Source organism: Saccostrea cucullata, unplaced genomic scaffold, assembly GCF_032062105.1.
Source record: "Saccostrea cucullata isolate Sc308-1 unplaced genomic scaffold, CSIRO_AGI_Scuc_v1 ctg944, whole genome shotgun sequence".
Taxonomy (NCBI): Eukaryota; Metazoa; Mollusca; class Bivalvia; order Ostreida; family Ostreidae; genus Saccostrea; species Saccostrea cuccullata.
This window is the reverse complement of record NW_026931427.1, coordinates 134,515-148,235: the sequence shown is the minus strand read 5'-3', so window position 1 is coordinate 148,235 and position 13,721 is coordinate 134,515. Positions and strand designations below refer to the sequence as shown.

The 13,721-nt window shown below is 32.0% G+C and overlaps 2 protein-coding genes across 3 annotated transcripts in view; both read right to left on the bottom strand.

Annotated features, from left to right (window-relative positions):
• Positions 1-1,372: 1,372 nt before the first annotated feature.
• On the bottom strand, positions 1,373-6,888 carry LOC134232602 (transmembrane protein 256 homolog). 2 transcript variants are annotated; one of them, XM_062714598.1, is made up of 4 exons: positions 6,609-6,888; positions 6,228-6,271; positions 2,416-2,493; positions 1,373-1,522 (listed from the first exon to the last, which is right to left on the bottom strand). In XM_062714598.1, the coding sequence occupies exons 1-4, from the start codon at positions 6,835-6,837 to the stop codon at positions 1,376-1,378; spliced, it is 498 nt and encodes a 165-aa protein (XP_062570582.1). In that variant the 5' UTR covers positions 6,838-6,888; the 3' UTR covers positions 1,373-1,375. The 2 variants fall into 2 exon arrangements, with proteins under 2 accessions (XP_062570582.1, XP_062570583.1); XM_062714599.1 differs by having other exon boundaries at positions 6,228-6,268; positions 6,609-6,886.
• A 3,922-nt stretch (positions 6,889-10,810) lies between these two features.
• LOC134232601 (transmembrane protein 256 homolog) overlaps positions 10,811-13,721 on the bottom strand; it is a 43,660-nt gene continuing 40,749 nt past the window's right edge. Inside the window, exon 4 of the mRNA XM_062714596.1 lies at positions 10,811-11,259. Coding sequence (XP_062570580.1) covers positions 11,107-11,259 — 153 coding nt within the window. The 3' untranslated portion in view covers positions 10,811-11,106. The remainder of the gene's footprint in view (positions 11,260-13,721) is intronic.

Below are 13,721 nucleotides of genomic sequence, written 5' to 3'. Positions count from 1 at the left end.
ATCTTGATTCTGCTCCTTATTATTCCAGTGCAATTTTGATCTTGATCACTTTTTGTTATCCTAATATTTTTATAACTTTAACCAAAAGTCAACGTCACAAATTCATATGTGATACTAATTCCATATTCTATCAATCCTGAATAAAAGCAAAGCATGATTGATGACTTCATATAATTTGGAGGTGAAAATGTTAAAAGGCAAAATCACTTGTTAGTCTTCCATCTACGTATGCTGTCTTCAAGGGGGGTGGGTAAATTAAAGTTAAATTGGATTTTTATTTATGTTTCCTGAGCAAACATGAATTCTTTTAAGGATGAAGCCCTTCACCGGTACATACCGTAGTTGAAGTCTCTTTATGAGTGAAAAACCTCGAACAGGCCATAAAACACATACGACCAGTCAGTCAAACAGTTAGGTAGAAGATATGGTCGACTTCCAAAAATACATAGATATTGCCATGACGAAATCAAGCATTATCTTCAGAGTACTTAACGGTATTTTTTAGATGACTAATTGCATGAAATAAAAATTTATGATTTCAATTTGTCTATATGACAACACCCTCGCAATGCAAACAATGGCAACGTGTTGAAGGATATGAAGATAACGAACAGTATTCAGTCTCAAAGTCCATAAAACAATACAAAATAAGAGCAGAGCTAACACGGACCTCTAAAACATTTGTGGTGGGATCAGGTGCCATGGAGGAATGACCATCCCCTGCTGACCGGTCACACCCGCAGTGTGCTCCTTGTCATGATCGAGGAATAACGGAAAAATCCTTCGTCAATTCAGTGTATAAATAATGAACTAGTTATTAGTATGAAAAGTACTTGTGTGTGCAATCATAATGTGATTTAACAAAATAATTTTGACTCAGGACCCCTGGCATTGCAAGGATGGTGTGACATTGATGACAAGTGTTTCAATAATTTTATGGTAGTTATAAAAATTTAATTGAAAAATTGAAAAATAAACAAAAACATATGTACTAAAATTTATGGAAAAATTTCGTATATAACTAAATACAGAACAGTTCTTTAAATAAATTAAAAAAGAAGTCAAAGATATGTTCACATATGACTGTTTTATATCAATCTAATTAAAATTAGATGTTAGATCCACTCGCGTACTCACTACACTAACATCTAAGAACATCCCATCGAGGGTCACGTCAGAGGTCAAATTCTATCAACCAATCAATTCGTCACCTGCAATATCATCGAATATTGGTGAAGCGAATAAGTCTAGAGTGGTTCCGAATTTGACCTCTGACGTGACCCTCTATGGGATGTTGTTAGATGTTAGTGTAGCGAGTATGCGAACGGATCTAACATCTAATTTTAATTAGATTGGTTTTATATCGTTCACATTTTTAATTAATCAACATGCTGAACCAGGCAGAAATAAGAACAGCTTCTCCAAAATAGGTGATGAATCTAAACTTTGTGTTACCACTTAAGCCATGGGCATAACAGCTACCGGAATACAGTAGGATACCCAGGGTAAACAAACTGCCAGTCTATAAAATATAATCAAACACTAGTGAAATTGTTAAAATTAATTTCAAAAAGCAAAGTGAAATGAACCTTACATCCAGGTGAAATCAGAAAGTTCCATTTCTTATGTAGGGTCTTTTTGTTCAAGTTCTCAGTTTTATTTGTCATGCAGCCCAGAAGGTTCAAAGAGTCTCTTATAAGAAACCTACGTGTAACTCTTACTGGAATATATGATGATTATTTTCAAACCAAAACGCTATTTCTATCAAATAATGTTCCATAAGATAAAAAGATACACGTTTATACTGAAATTATGTAATTTTGTTATATAATTTTTTTCCCCTAAAAATCATAAACGCTAAATGCAAATTAAAGTTTGCGGTGAAAATTTTTTTATTGGCTTTCATTGAAGCAAAATTGTATTATTGTCGTCCTGTACAATAATGATTTCTTATACAATACTGTATAATATGCTGTACAGAAATACTTCTTCTGAAACTTTTAAATTGGGGGGGGGGTTATTCGTCAAAAGGGTTTAAATTACAATTACATACAAATTAATCATAGTAACACATTTTACTAGCAAAATAAAATTCTCAAAAATGCAGCTCATATTGCTTTAACATTTGATGGTGATACTTTCCATTTGTAAAATAACTTATAGCCATGCTTTTATTCAGAAAACAGATTTTTTGTTTTACATAGTGCAACGGTTATGGTGAATCAACAGGGATTGTAGAAATTATTTAATAATATCTACTAGTATATATATTTCTTTATTTATATACCGTTTATCAAATCCAAGGTTGAAGTAGTCAGCCTTTTATTTTTATTGGTAAAAACTGAATGTGAGTAGAATCATCTAGATAGTAGCTGGTAGATTACTTCCTTTGATCAATGCATTGTGTGTACTTACCAAGGGTTTGTTGCAAATGTCTGCGCACGCAAGTGCTACAGAATGCACCAATTGCATTTTGTACCCATTCTCGTAGATCTACAAACAAGAGAGAAGAAGACGTTGATTATAATTTAAAGGATTTTTAAACAAGATGACGTGTATACAACCTTAAAAGACTACCATTAAAACGTTTATGTCTTCTCTGTAATATTGTAATAATAGGACAAGTACAATTTAAAATTGAAAAATTGAAATGTACAAATCGCTTAAAAATAAACAGATTTTGAGGAGGACATAAACAAGGACCCCTGGAATTTCCAGAGGTGGCATCATGTGCCTAGGAGGAATAAGCATCCCCTGTTGACTGGTCCCACCCGCCTCCAACCCTTTGTATTGATAAGATAGACGGAACATTCCGTAGTCAATTCCGTATAAACTAAGGCCTTTCAATTGGTCTGATACAAGTCAGCCAAATTACGACCCAAACATATATAGATTTAACTTTCCCACAAGAGCACTATAACGACCACAGAATTCTGAAATTATGAAATTCCGACTTTAAAAGAGGTTGTTGAAATCTCTGTAGCATGAATATATCAGTGAGCAGCATGTCTCGGTTTAAAAACTGACCGTCTCTATAGCAAACTCTTGCAAATAAGTTGTAAGACACAGGAGTTTCAGTTCATTCGATACGCAAGAGAATGCTCTATCCAAGAATAATTTCTAAAACGAGGTAAATAATTGACAAACAAGTTGATGAAACAAGAATTTCAGCAATCTCGTTTAAAGTCATAATTTAGTAAGTTTTATGTTCGATGCAATGATTTTGTCAGAAAATACAAACTTTTTATACTTATTGTTGTTCCATTATTTATACATTGAGTTGACGACGGATTTTCCCGATAATGACAAAGAGCACATGGCGAATATGACAGGTCGGTAGGGGATGCTCAATTCTCCATGGCACCTGATTCCACCTCTGATGTTTTGGAGGTCCGTGTTTGCTCTGTTCCTATTTCCTATTGTTTAACGGACTTTAGATCTTGAATACTGTTTGTAATCTCTATATATTTCATGGACACCATAAGCACGTAATAGTGGAATATCATTAGGAAAATAAGGAAAGTTGACGATAGAAAAGATGAAGTCATCTCGTTTTTCACGTCTATAGTCGGTAAAGCATCTAAATAAGATGAATTGGAAGACTTTGTGATATCTTTTATTTCAAATTCATTATTTAGTCAACAAATAAATAAAAAGAACTATTTATTATAATTGTTAATTGATAATACATCGTTGAAATATCTAAATATATATCGAATTGAAGGCCACTACAAGAATGTAGAATCTTTTTTTAAGTGTGCTTCACAGAAATATAGAAACAGGTCAGCTAATAAAGAAGTACAATTAGTACAAAGTTAATAAGTTTAGTCTAAAAATCAATTCGGAAAGAATTACTGATCATATGTGAAAAGAAGTATGATATCATAAATTTTGAATTATTGCATGTATTCATTGATTTAATTTATAAAAACTTTACATTAAATTAAAGATTATATCATTATTTAACACCGATATTCATTGAATGCGCGCAATAGTTCAAATATTGATAGCATTAATTTAATACACATATAATGTATGACAATGAAAATAATGGTATATTCAAATAACTAATTTGTGATGAGTGTTAAAGTGTTTGAATATATTCTAATTTGGGAATTTCAAAGAAATAAAAATTTTCGTTGATCAGTTACATTACTTTAACTTTATGATACTCTCTTTATAATTACGTCATAATTATAGACATATAATAATAAAGATTAATTAGTTTTTATATAGCGCTTTTTCTAGCATATATGCTACTCAAAGCGCTTTACAATACATTATTACCCCAGCAGACCATAACAATTCAGAATCTTTCTCAGTGCAAACTGCTGTTAAGGCGCTAGAACACTAACATTCTGACAATATCTTTCACTGTCTATAGCCAGGTACCCCTTTTACACTTGGATGGAGTGAGGAAATTCGTGTAAAGTGCCTTTACTAAGGACACAACATCGACTTACCGGGGCCAGAATTAGAAATCACAACCTCTCAGTTTGGAGTCCGGCACCTTAACCACTAGACTACCGACTTTATCAACTTGTATTTTCAATCTGAACTTAAAAATACTTGTAGGATGCCAAACATAATTTGAAATTAATTTGAAAAATAATTTGAATTTATTAAGGTTTTCGTCACTCTTATATATAGTAACAAAGATACTAGATTGAAAATAGAATATCTGCAATTTCCAGGTGATGGACACAAAGGCTATTTCTCTTTTACAATATTTTTATAAAACAATTTGTTATATGCAGCATCTCGCTTTGTACTTATTTTTACATATCATAACATCATGAAAAGGTCGTGTAATGATATCAGGGATGGAGTCAATTACATACTTTAAAAAGTAATGAAATTAAAATTACTTAAAATTTTTCTTCGATTAAATTGAAAAAAAAAAGCTTCATAAGACATGTAATAAATTAAATTGCAATTACTTTGCAAATGTAAGTTATAAAATTACACAAATTTTAATTTTCATTTTTTGAAATTATTAAAAACATTAAAACAAATTTTTTTATTTATCATTTTCAATTTTTTGGTACAAAGTAAAAAAAATATATATAATGATAAATTTGTGTTTAACAATAATTTTATAAAATTTAACAAAAATAGAAAATTACCAATTTTTATAATGATTAGAAACAAACTGATAATTTTCATCAAGCCAATCACCTATTTGTCAGTAAATATGAATATGACATTTTGAAAAAGAGAAGAATTTAGCATTTGTTTTGTGATTTAAAAAAATGGGGAGGTAGTGGTGAAAAATATCGTTAATATATATGTATATTATGTAAAACAATTGAAATGTTATTGAAAAGCAACTGATATTACATAGTATTTTTGTAATAAATAAAATATCAATAGTATTACATGTACATATCTTATATATTTAATACTTCATTAAGTGCATATTATTACATGTTATATATATATATTTAATACTTTGAATTTCATTTCATAAAAGATACCTCAGAGTAAGACACGTCTGTTTCATATTTAAATATTGTATTTAAAAAAGACGTTATTGGTAATCTAACATCCAAGCTCTATGATAAACGGGATGTCTTTAACTCTTCAGTCGTCAACTTCCCTTACTTATGCAGCAATATACTCTTGTCACCTGCATATGGTTTTATATATCTTCAGTTGATTCTATAGGTAAGAGCATGCTCTACGTAAGCACAATATGAAAAACCAGGTAAATTATTTACAGACAAATTGCTGAAACAAGAATATCAGCAGTATCGTTTAAAGCCATCATTTCGTAAGTTCTATGGTCGATATAATGACCTTGTCAGGAAATACAACCTATCATTGCGTCAAGTACTGACTGATGATTTTCATATTTACTGTTTAGCCATCATTAATAAACTGAACTGTCTACGGATTTTTCCATTTTTCCTTATCATGACAACGAGCACTCAATCGTTGTGACCTATCGACAGGGGATACTCATTTCTCCATGGCACCTGATCCCACCTCTCAATTTTGAGGTCTGTGTTTGCTCTGCTCCAAATTTGTATTGATTCATTGGACTTTCGAGAGTGAAAAGTGTTCGTAATCTTCATATTTAGTTTCTACAACTTATGAAAACACTGTTATTTCTTCTTTTATAACATTAAACTTTTTCTATACAACAGTTTAAAAGCTTTTGTAATTTTGCTTAATGTTGTATTTAAAAAAGCAATTAAAAGAAGATAAAATTTTATAATACTAACCTTTTGTAATTGCTTCCAGTTTTTATCTTGATTTTTAAAAGCTGCTAAAAAAGAAGAAAAAAAGCTTAACTGATAAACTGAAAAACTCTATATGACTGGTCATTTTCACGCCACCTCTCCTACATCTTTTTAAGCTCAATGTAATTTATTTAATTCAACTCTCTTTAAAACAATGTATTCTATACTCATCCGATGAATTTCTTTGCAAATAAGACATTAATTAGGTAATATATCTGTTTATTTATTCCTTAGTGCTCCAAGATTGGAAACAAAATATATATTAGTTTAACATCAATATTTGGCTTAATCTGTTTCGCATAAAATAGATGTATATAGGTAAAATAAAAAGAGCAAAGTATTTGTGTAGAATACGATTTATACCATGAGTTCCATACATTGCCATCGCTACAGCCATGGCACCAGACAGCCCGCTGATTCTGAGGAAAACCATTGATTTCTGTATTGGAATGAATGCTTCCTTTGGTATGGATGTGACCTCCTGCTTCACTACCTCTGCACTATTGCCCTCTCCTTTCTTCTCCAAACCCAAAACTGTGACCGCTGTATCAATCGTCGAAACTGCCCCTTTCAGTAGATCAACGGCCTCCATGGCACATATAGATTCTTTTTAACGTTTTATTTATAACATTTTGGATTTTCCAACTTTCACTTTAACTTCCCCCTTAATCAAAAATAGATATATGTTCACAACGATTTATTTTTCATGAACCTAAAAATCAGAATTAAAAGAAATATTCATTTCATGACCGAATTAATTGTCTTATAATAATACATGTATATGTATTAGTCAGAAGTATTTAATTCACATTTTAATTTTTGGCAATATAAAAATGCAGCCTGTTGACTTTTTGTAAGAAAACATTACCGATGCCCCAGTGGAATATTTTAAACATCAAGAATCACCTTGAATGCTTGAATTTCTAAATTTGCTTTGATTTTGAGGAGTGGTATTATTTTTTTTTCTTATTAGGAATCCAACTTTTTTTTTTATCTTTCTAAGAATTCTATCAGCAAATTTGCATACTGACGTGGCATAAGCAATTATTACTGTTCTGCTTTATTTCGATCTTTACAAAAAACTTTGTGTATTAAAGCAAATTAAAGAATTAGTCTTGAATAATTCCTTCTTTAATATCATAACAGGCAGCGCAAAAAATAATATTTTTACACTTTTTAAATTTGTGGAAACAATTAAATATATGGTTCTCCTTAAAGTATTGTAAGTTCAATTCTATCAATGTACATTACTTATAACAATAAAAAAGTCTGTCTGTATCAAAACCTGGGTTATGTGTCAAAGAAAAACATCATTGCATTTCTTAAAAGGCCATATTGCTTTGATAAAGACCTAGCTAACTGGCCTTTCTAACTGTCGTGAAAACCCTACAAAATAACCTGGTAAAGGGTTACTTTTGTGGGCAATATTTCGAAAGTGACACTAAAGTGATCAACTGAAGCAGGAACTTATTGATGGATTAAAATTTGAGATTTTCTTGAAATACGGTGGTCATTTCTGTACAAAGCATTTGATACAGTAGACAACTTTGGATATAAAGTGCAATAAAATCTTGGTGACCACTGAATGGCATGTGTTTCATTCCTGCAATTATGCTTATAACTCCATGCAGGAATCTTTCGTGATATAACATATATAGTAAGTAGAGGTTGTTTAATTCAGTATAAAATGCACTCGATCTTTTCCAATCAGAGTGTTACTTAGTCAAGCTACTAACAAATGAGTTCATGACAAGGATATTAAAATTCCCGCTTAAAGTCAACATTTTGCAAACTCCATGGTTATTATAATGACATTATCAGCGAATATAATCTATCGTGAAGACAGATGTTGACTTTTTCATACAAATTATTAGGCCATCATTTTCACACTGAAATGTCTTCGGATATGTCTGTTATCCCAGTCAATGATAAGGGGTGGCTGTGGCCAGTCGGCAAGGAGATGCTTATTTCTCCATGGCAACTGATCACATCGATTGCTAATCCCGCTGCATGATGTTTTAGAAGTCCATCTTTGCTCTGCACCTAATTTTAATGCACCAGTGGAAGTTTGAGCTTGATCAATGTTCGTTTTATTAATGTTTTTTTTCTAACTTAAACGGACATGGACACAGTTACAGCAAAAAAAAATTTCAAATTTATTTTTCCATTTTTTTGTGTTTACAAATACTTTATTTAGGAATTTCTAATGATCATTAAAAATCAGAATATTTACATTACGTATATTTTTTGCATGTAAAATGAATAGAAATCTATTGCATTTAAAACACCATAACACAGACAGGGTGCCAAGAGGTTAAAACATGCGTTTTAGTTTAACGTCATAATCGTTGAACGCTGAGGAAGTGCAACGTCACAAGCGAAAATCAAAAAATCACGTTCAAATTGACAAGAAGCTGTTACGCTGGCTGATCCATTAAATGTATCTTACACGAAGGATAATACATAGGTTTTTAAATAGAATTACATTTGCAGTTAAGGTAGAAAGTTTTTAAAAATGTAAATATAAGCAATGAATCATTATTTTTTGAGTGATATAGTTGGATAACTGCAACGGTGTGTGCAAACAAATTTTCATTACGCGCTAACGCGCGTTATTCAATTTGTTTGCACACACCGTTGCAGTTATGAAACTATATCACTCAAAAAATAATGATTCATTGCTTAAATATCAGTTGTCGAGAAACAAGACAGATTTAGAGTTCCAAACCTTTGTTATGTTAACAGATTTATTTTTATTTTTTATTTGTGATTTTCTGAATCTTGTTTCGTTATAAATGTGATATTTTAAAATATAAACAAACACAAAGCACAAACTTTGCTTACAATATGAAGAATTTTAAGTTCTGTATCTTCTTTGTCAATCAACAAATGGTGTTCAAATACTGGCTGATCATTATGATTGCCTTAATTAGGAATTGTAAATATTAAAATTCGGGTAAAAAATTCAATCGAAACTGTGTTAATGTTCCTTTAAGCCGAAAATCAACGTCACAAATCATATGTGATTACGAGTATATAATTGTTTTCAGATTCTATCAATCCTTTATAAAATCAAAGCATGATGACCTCTTACGATCTGAGATAAAAATCTTAAAAGGCAAAGTAACTTGCTATAGTCTTCCATCTACCTATATTGTCCTTAAAGTGGTGGGGAGGGGGTAAATTTTCTAAGTTAAATAGAGTTTTTATTTCTGTTTCTAGAGCAAACAGGAAGTCTTTCAAGGGTGAAGCCCTTGTATGGAAACTTTTTGAAAATTCAAATCACTGTCTTACAACATATTTTAGACAACTGATTGCATGATAAAAAAAAAATTGAGTTCGATTTGTCTATATGATATTCGGAATACCAGAGGCCCGAGTCAACGCACTGCCGTTGTGTTGTACTTGCCGTTATGTTGTCTCAGAGCTCCTGGCATTGCTAGGATGATATGGCATTGATGACACGTGCTTCAAAAATTTGAGTCACCGGTGTGGAGCAGTGGTTAGAGCGTCTGTTGTGTAGAGTCGCGAAGTAAGGAGTTGATTCTTAAGTCGCAGGTTCGAATCCCACTGTGGGACGTGGAGACCGGTCCTTCGGATAAGACCGTATAAACTGATGTCCCCTTTCGCAGTAGGTGCTGGCATGAAAAAAATCCCTCATAGTTCAATCGCCCTAAGTGCCGAGTACAGGACAAAATTTGTATCTCTCCAACGGCAAGTGGTGACGTCTTATGAGGGAACATTTTTCGATAGGCTTATTAAACAAGAATCAATCAATCAATCTTTTTTTTGAATATTTGCTTGCATCAGTTGGTCCAACCGGAAACTAAAACGCCAACTTCCGGTAATGAGAGATAAAATCTTTAATTTGGGCATTTAACTTTCCCAGGAATATCGCTTACAGACAAGGTATTTGAAATGTTTTTACATATGTTATTAAGACTAAAAATGTCTAGAGTAACGTCGAGAATCTTTATAAAATACACTTTGGATCGTTTATTTTCCAGACCTTACAAAGAGAATTCTGTTTATTTATTTCTTTCTCAGTTAATAATTTTGGTAAATATTATGTGTATGTTTTTTTAACAAAAAAAAAACAAAAAAAAAAACAAAAAAACAAAAAAACAAAAAAAACCTAATTCTTACAGATTAGTAAAGAAAACGAAAGACCTTTTTGTTACCATGGCAACAAAAGTCTGGTTTCTTCTAATATCATTATTATTATCCCCTTTCCATGTCGGAAGGATTTCTCGGAGATGGCTGGAGGGATTTTCTTGAAATTATCAGGGTTGATAGAGAATAAAAATATACCCAGAAGTTTTTTTTCTCAAATTTTCACAATTCACTTCCGGTCTTCAGATATGTCCGATTTCCGTTTTTTCCTAAAATATTTTATCCGATTCATATCTCAAAACAGTCCAATCTCCAACAGATCTTTACAAGACCTGGTCTCTATAGACTACATATAAAATTTCCACTAAGAAACCCCAGCCTCCTTTTTATATCATTTTCAGGGCAGTTGTGAGTGGAATCAAAATGACATTTAAAAACTTTTGATGAATCACAAGACGCGTCGACTATAAGTTGGTATGATAACAACAAGTATCTGGATGATCAAGAAGTTTTGCCTTAAATCAGAATTAAGACTTATCTTTCAGTCATTTGATTGCAATATGTAAACAATACTGTTAGATGATTTATGAAAAAAAACGAGAAATCTTATCCACATTTGACATACACTTCCATACATATCGTTGTAACAAACCTAACCCTTTCGATATTTCAAATATAATATGCTTATTTTTCTTACACATTTGTTTGCTTTTGTTTATTGCTCCGATTACAAAAATTATGTGTTTGTTTATTTTTCTCCATAAATCATGCTTAACCAAGCACCAATGAGAACAAGGACTCCAATTTTGGTGCCGTTTTCAAACTTGCTTTCACCCGTCAAGCCCTGGGCATAACAGCTGCCGGAATAGAGAATTATTCCAAGCGTAAACAAACCTCCAGTCTATAAGAGAAAACAAAATGAATTAAAATGAGATGAAGTTGAGGAGCTCAATAAAAAAAACCCGTCTTAACAGGGTTACCTTCTTACAATGTTGGCACGGTTTTTGAATTTATTGGATTGTAATTATAAGGGACATCGACACAGTTAAAGCTAACCCTCCCCCCCTCCCATTTATTTATGTCTACAAATCTCAACTAATGAATTTCTAATAAACATAAAAAATTTTGATTTTCAGTTTTCGAGATACAAGACAGATTTAGAGCTCCAAACCTTTGCTATGTAAGCAAGGGCAGTGCCAGCTTTTTTTTCTTACAAAGGTTAAATGTAAACAAAAACAAGGCACGAGCCTTGTTTACATTATGAAGGCTTTTAAGTTCTGTAGGCCTTTCAACTGCCGCTAGGGGTCGGTTTTATGAACGATAACTCACTGCTGAAACATGTTGAGAGCAGGCTCGGAGTATCGAACTGTTTACACGCAAGGCAGTTTTTAGCATTTCCCAAGTGTTTCTTTGCTCTCAGTAGAATCCAGTTGTTTTAAAATTAAGCACCAATGTTAAACTTATTTACCGTATGGTTGCGGACACCATTTCACTACAAATAATTAAAAATTTTAATGAAAATTAAAAGTGAAATCTACCCTCCTTCTTAGTTCTAACCTAATTAAATTTTTATACTCGGTCGTTCCCCTTCGTGCTTAGTTACACAAGTAAGATGATCAATTGCTGCATTTACTTGTAAAAATATATATATTTATATAGGAAGCGAAAAAGCGCGAACATAAAAAACATGACATTAAATTCTCCTCTTCATAGTAATCTTCAAAAAGAGTTAAAATATTGAATACAGTCTGTTCCCCATTCATTTGACCCTGTTATTTCAGGTAGAGTGAAGGCATTCTCTTTCTCGTGGTCAACACTTTTGTGTCAGGTCGAGGAAACTACCTTATATGGATATTGTTGCGATTGCGCACAGAGGTGCTCACAGCAAACAATAGTCCAATCCAGTGAATGAGCCGAAAAGCATGATGGTCTACTACATGTTTATTTTTACTACAAACACGTGGGTCAGGGAAAATTAGGATGCGATTTCAAATGACTGCAGGAAAGTCAGCTAACATTTTTTTGAAATGTGTTTATGAAAAATACGAAGATTTGGTACTAATTAAGATTCTCCATGCTCACATTAACAAACAAAGTCAGTTTTCCTTGCTAAATTGTACTTTGAAATACCGCTCACAAAGTCTTCACAGGTAAATAAGATTCGAGTTGTTTAACTCGATATTCGTTAATTTGCCATGTAACTGGTTAAATTAGTTGTTGCTCGGTTATTAGTTACTAGAAATTAAAGGTATCATTTTATAAACAAAGAAAAAACACAATAAACACTTTAGGTGCACTTTTTTAAATTACCTGTCATATAAACCCATTTGCATATTGATCATAAAACGTGACTAGCATGTATTTCGAAGTTGTTTACGTTGTAAACAATGTCAATACGTGAGCACACCTCAGAGTTGATTGTTTTTGAATCAAGGAATAGTCACGTGAAATTGACTTTTCACTGAAAGCACAGCACGGGGGGAAACTGTCAACAAACGGATTTGTACAACGGAGTGGAGAAAACCCTAATTTTAATCATTGTAAATCATTTGTATATAAATGTGAGCATGGAATTAGTAGATAATGATGTTCATAGCGTATTAAGTGTGTAAAATGCTAGGAAAAATGCATCACGTTTTTCCGAGAGTGATTTATAATATTGGCTTTTTCAAAACACACGTGTGGTATTTTTGTAGTAGCCCATAATGCAACTCATTGAGCTGATTGGTCGATTTGTCAGTCACGTTGGTTCCCCACTTAACATGTAAATTTATTCCGACGTCACAGAAAATAGTTTCCTCGACCTGTGTGTACATTGTTTTTTTTTGTACATAACAATACCAATTCTGAAGCAGCCTATATGTCATTCCTATAAACGATAACTTATAAATCGGCACTAAGTTGGTCATTTTTCACACCTGAGTTACCTATCCTTAAAACACAACATCGGAAAAGTCAATTATAAATAATTAAACTTTTTAATGATGTAATTAAATGTATGCATCAGTTATTCTCTTTTTTGATAATTTTATGTACCTATAAATCTATTTATGCAATGCTTTTTACCATATGTGCAACTTGAACAATTAGTTGAAAGGCCTAAGTTCTGTGTCTCCTTCGGAAATCAACAAATGATTTTCATATTTTTGTGTTTCATTAAAATTACCTTATGAAGGAATTGCACACATTAAAACTGGTTAAACAAGATGTGTTTGTAAAACACTGATGCCCCCGTATGGCAACATATCAAAGATAAAGCTTTTTTTTTAATGCAAATTTAATTAATTGGTACCAAAAGTAGGGTATTCTCACTGGAAAATGATTGTGAAATTTGAAAGTAAGCTTATGTTAAATTTTTTAATA

What these genes read in the sequence shown, in the direction of transcription:
- LOC134232602 (XM_062714598.1), bottom strand. Translation starts at nt 6,837, where the DNA reads ATGGAGGCCGTTGATCTACTGAAAGGGGCAGTTTCGACGATTGATACA. An exon ending in GGCAATGTATGGAACTCATG is followed by an intron (nt 6,272 to 6,608) that starts GTATAAATCGTA and finishes CTTCTTTTTTAG; the next exon opens with CAGCTTTTAAAAATCAAGAT. An exon ending in ACTGGAAGCAATTACAAAAG is followed by an intron (nt 2,494 to 6,227) that starts GTTAGTATTATA and finishes TCTTGTTTGTAG; the next exon opens with ATCTACGAGAATGGGTACAA.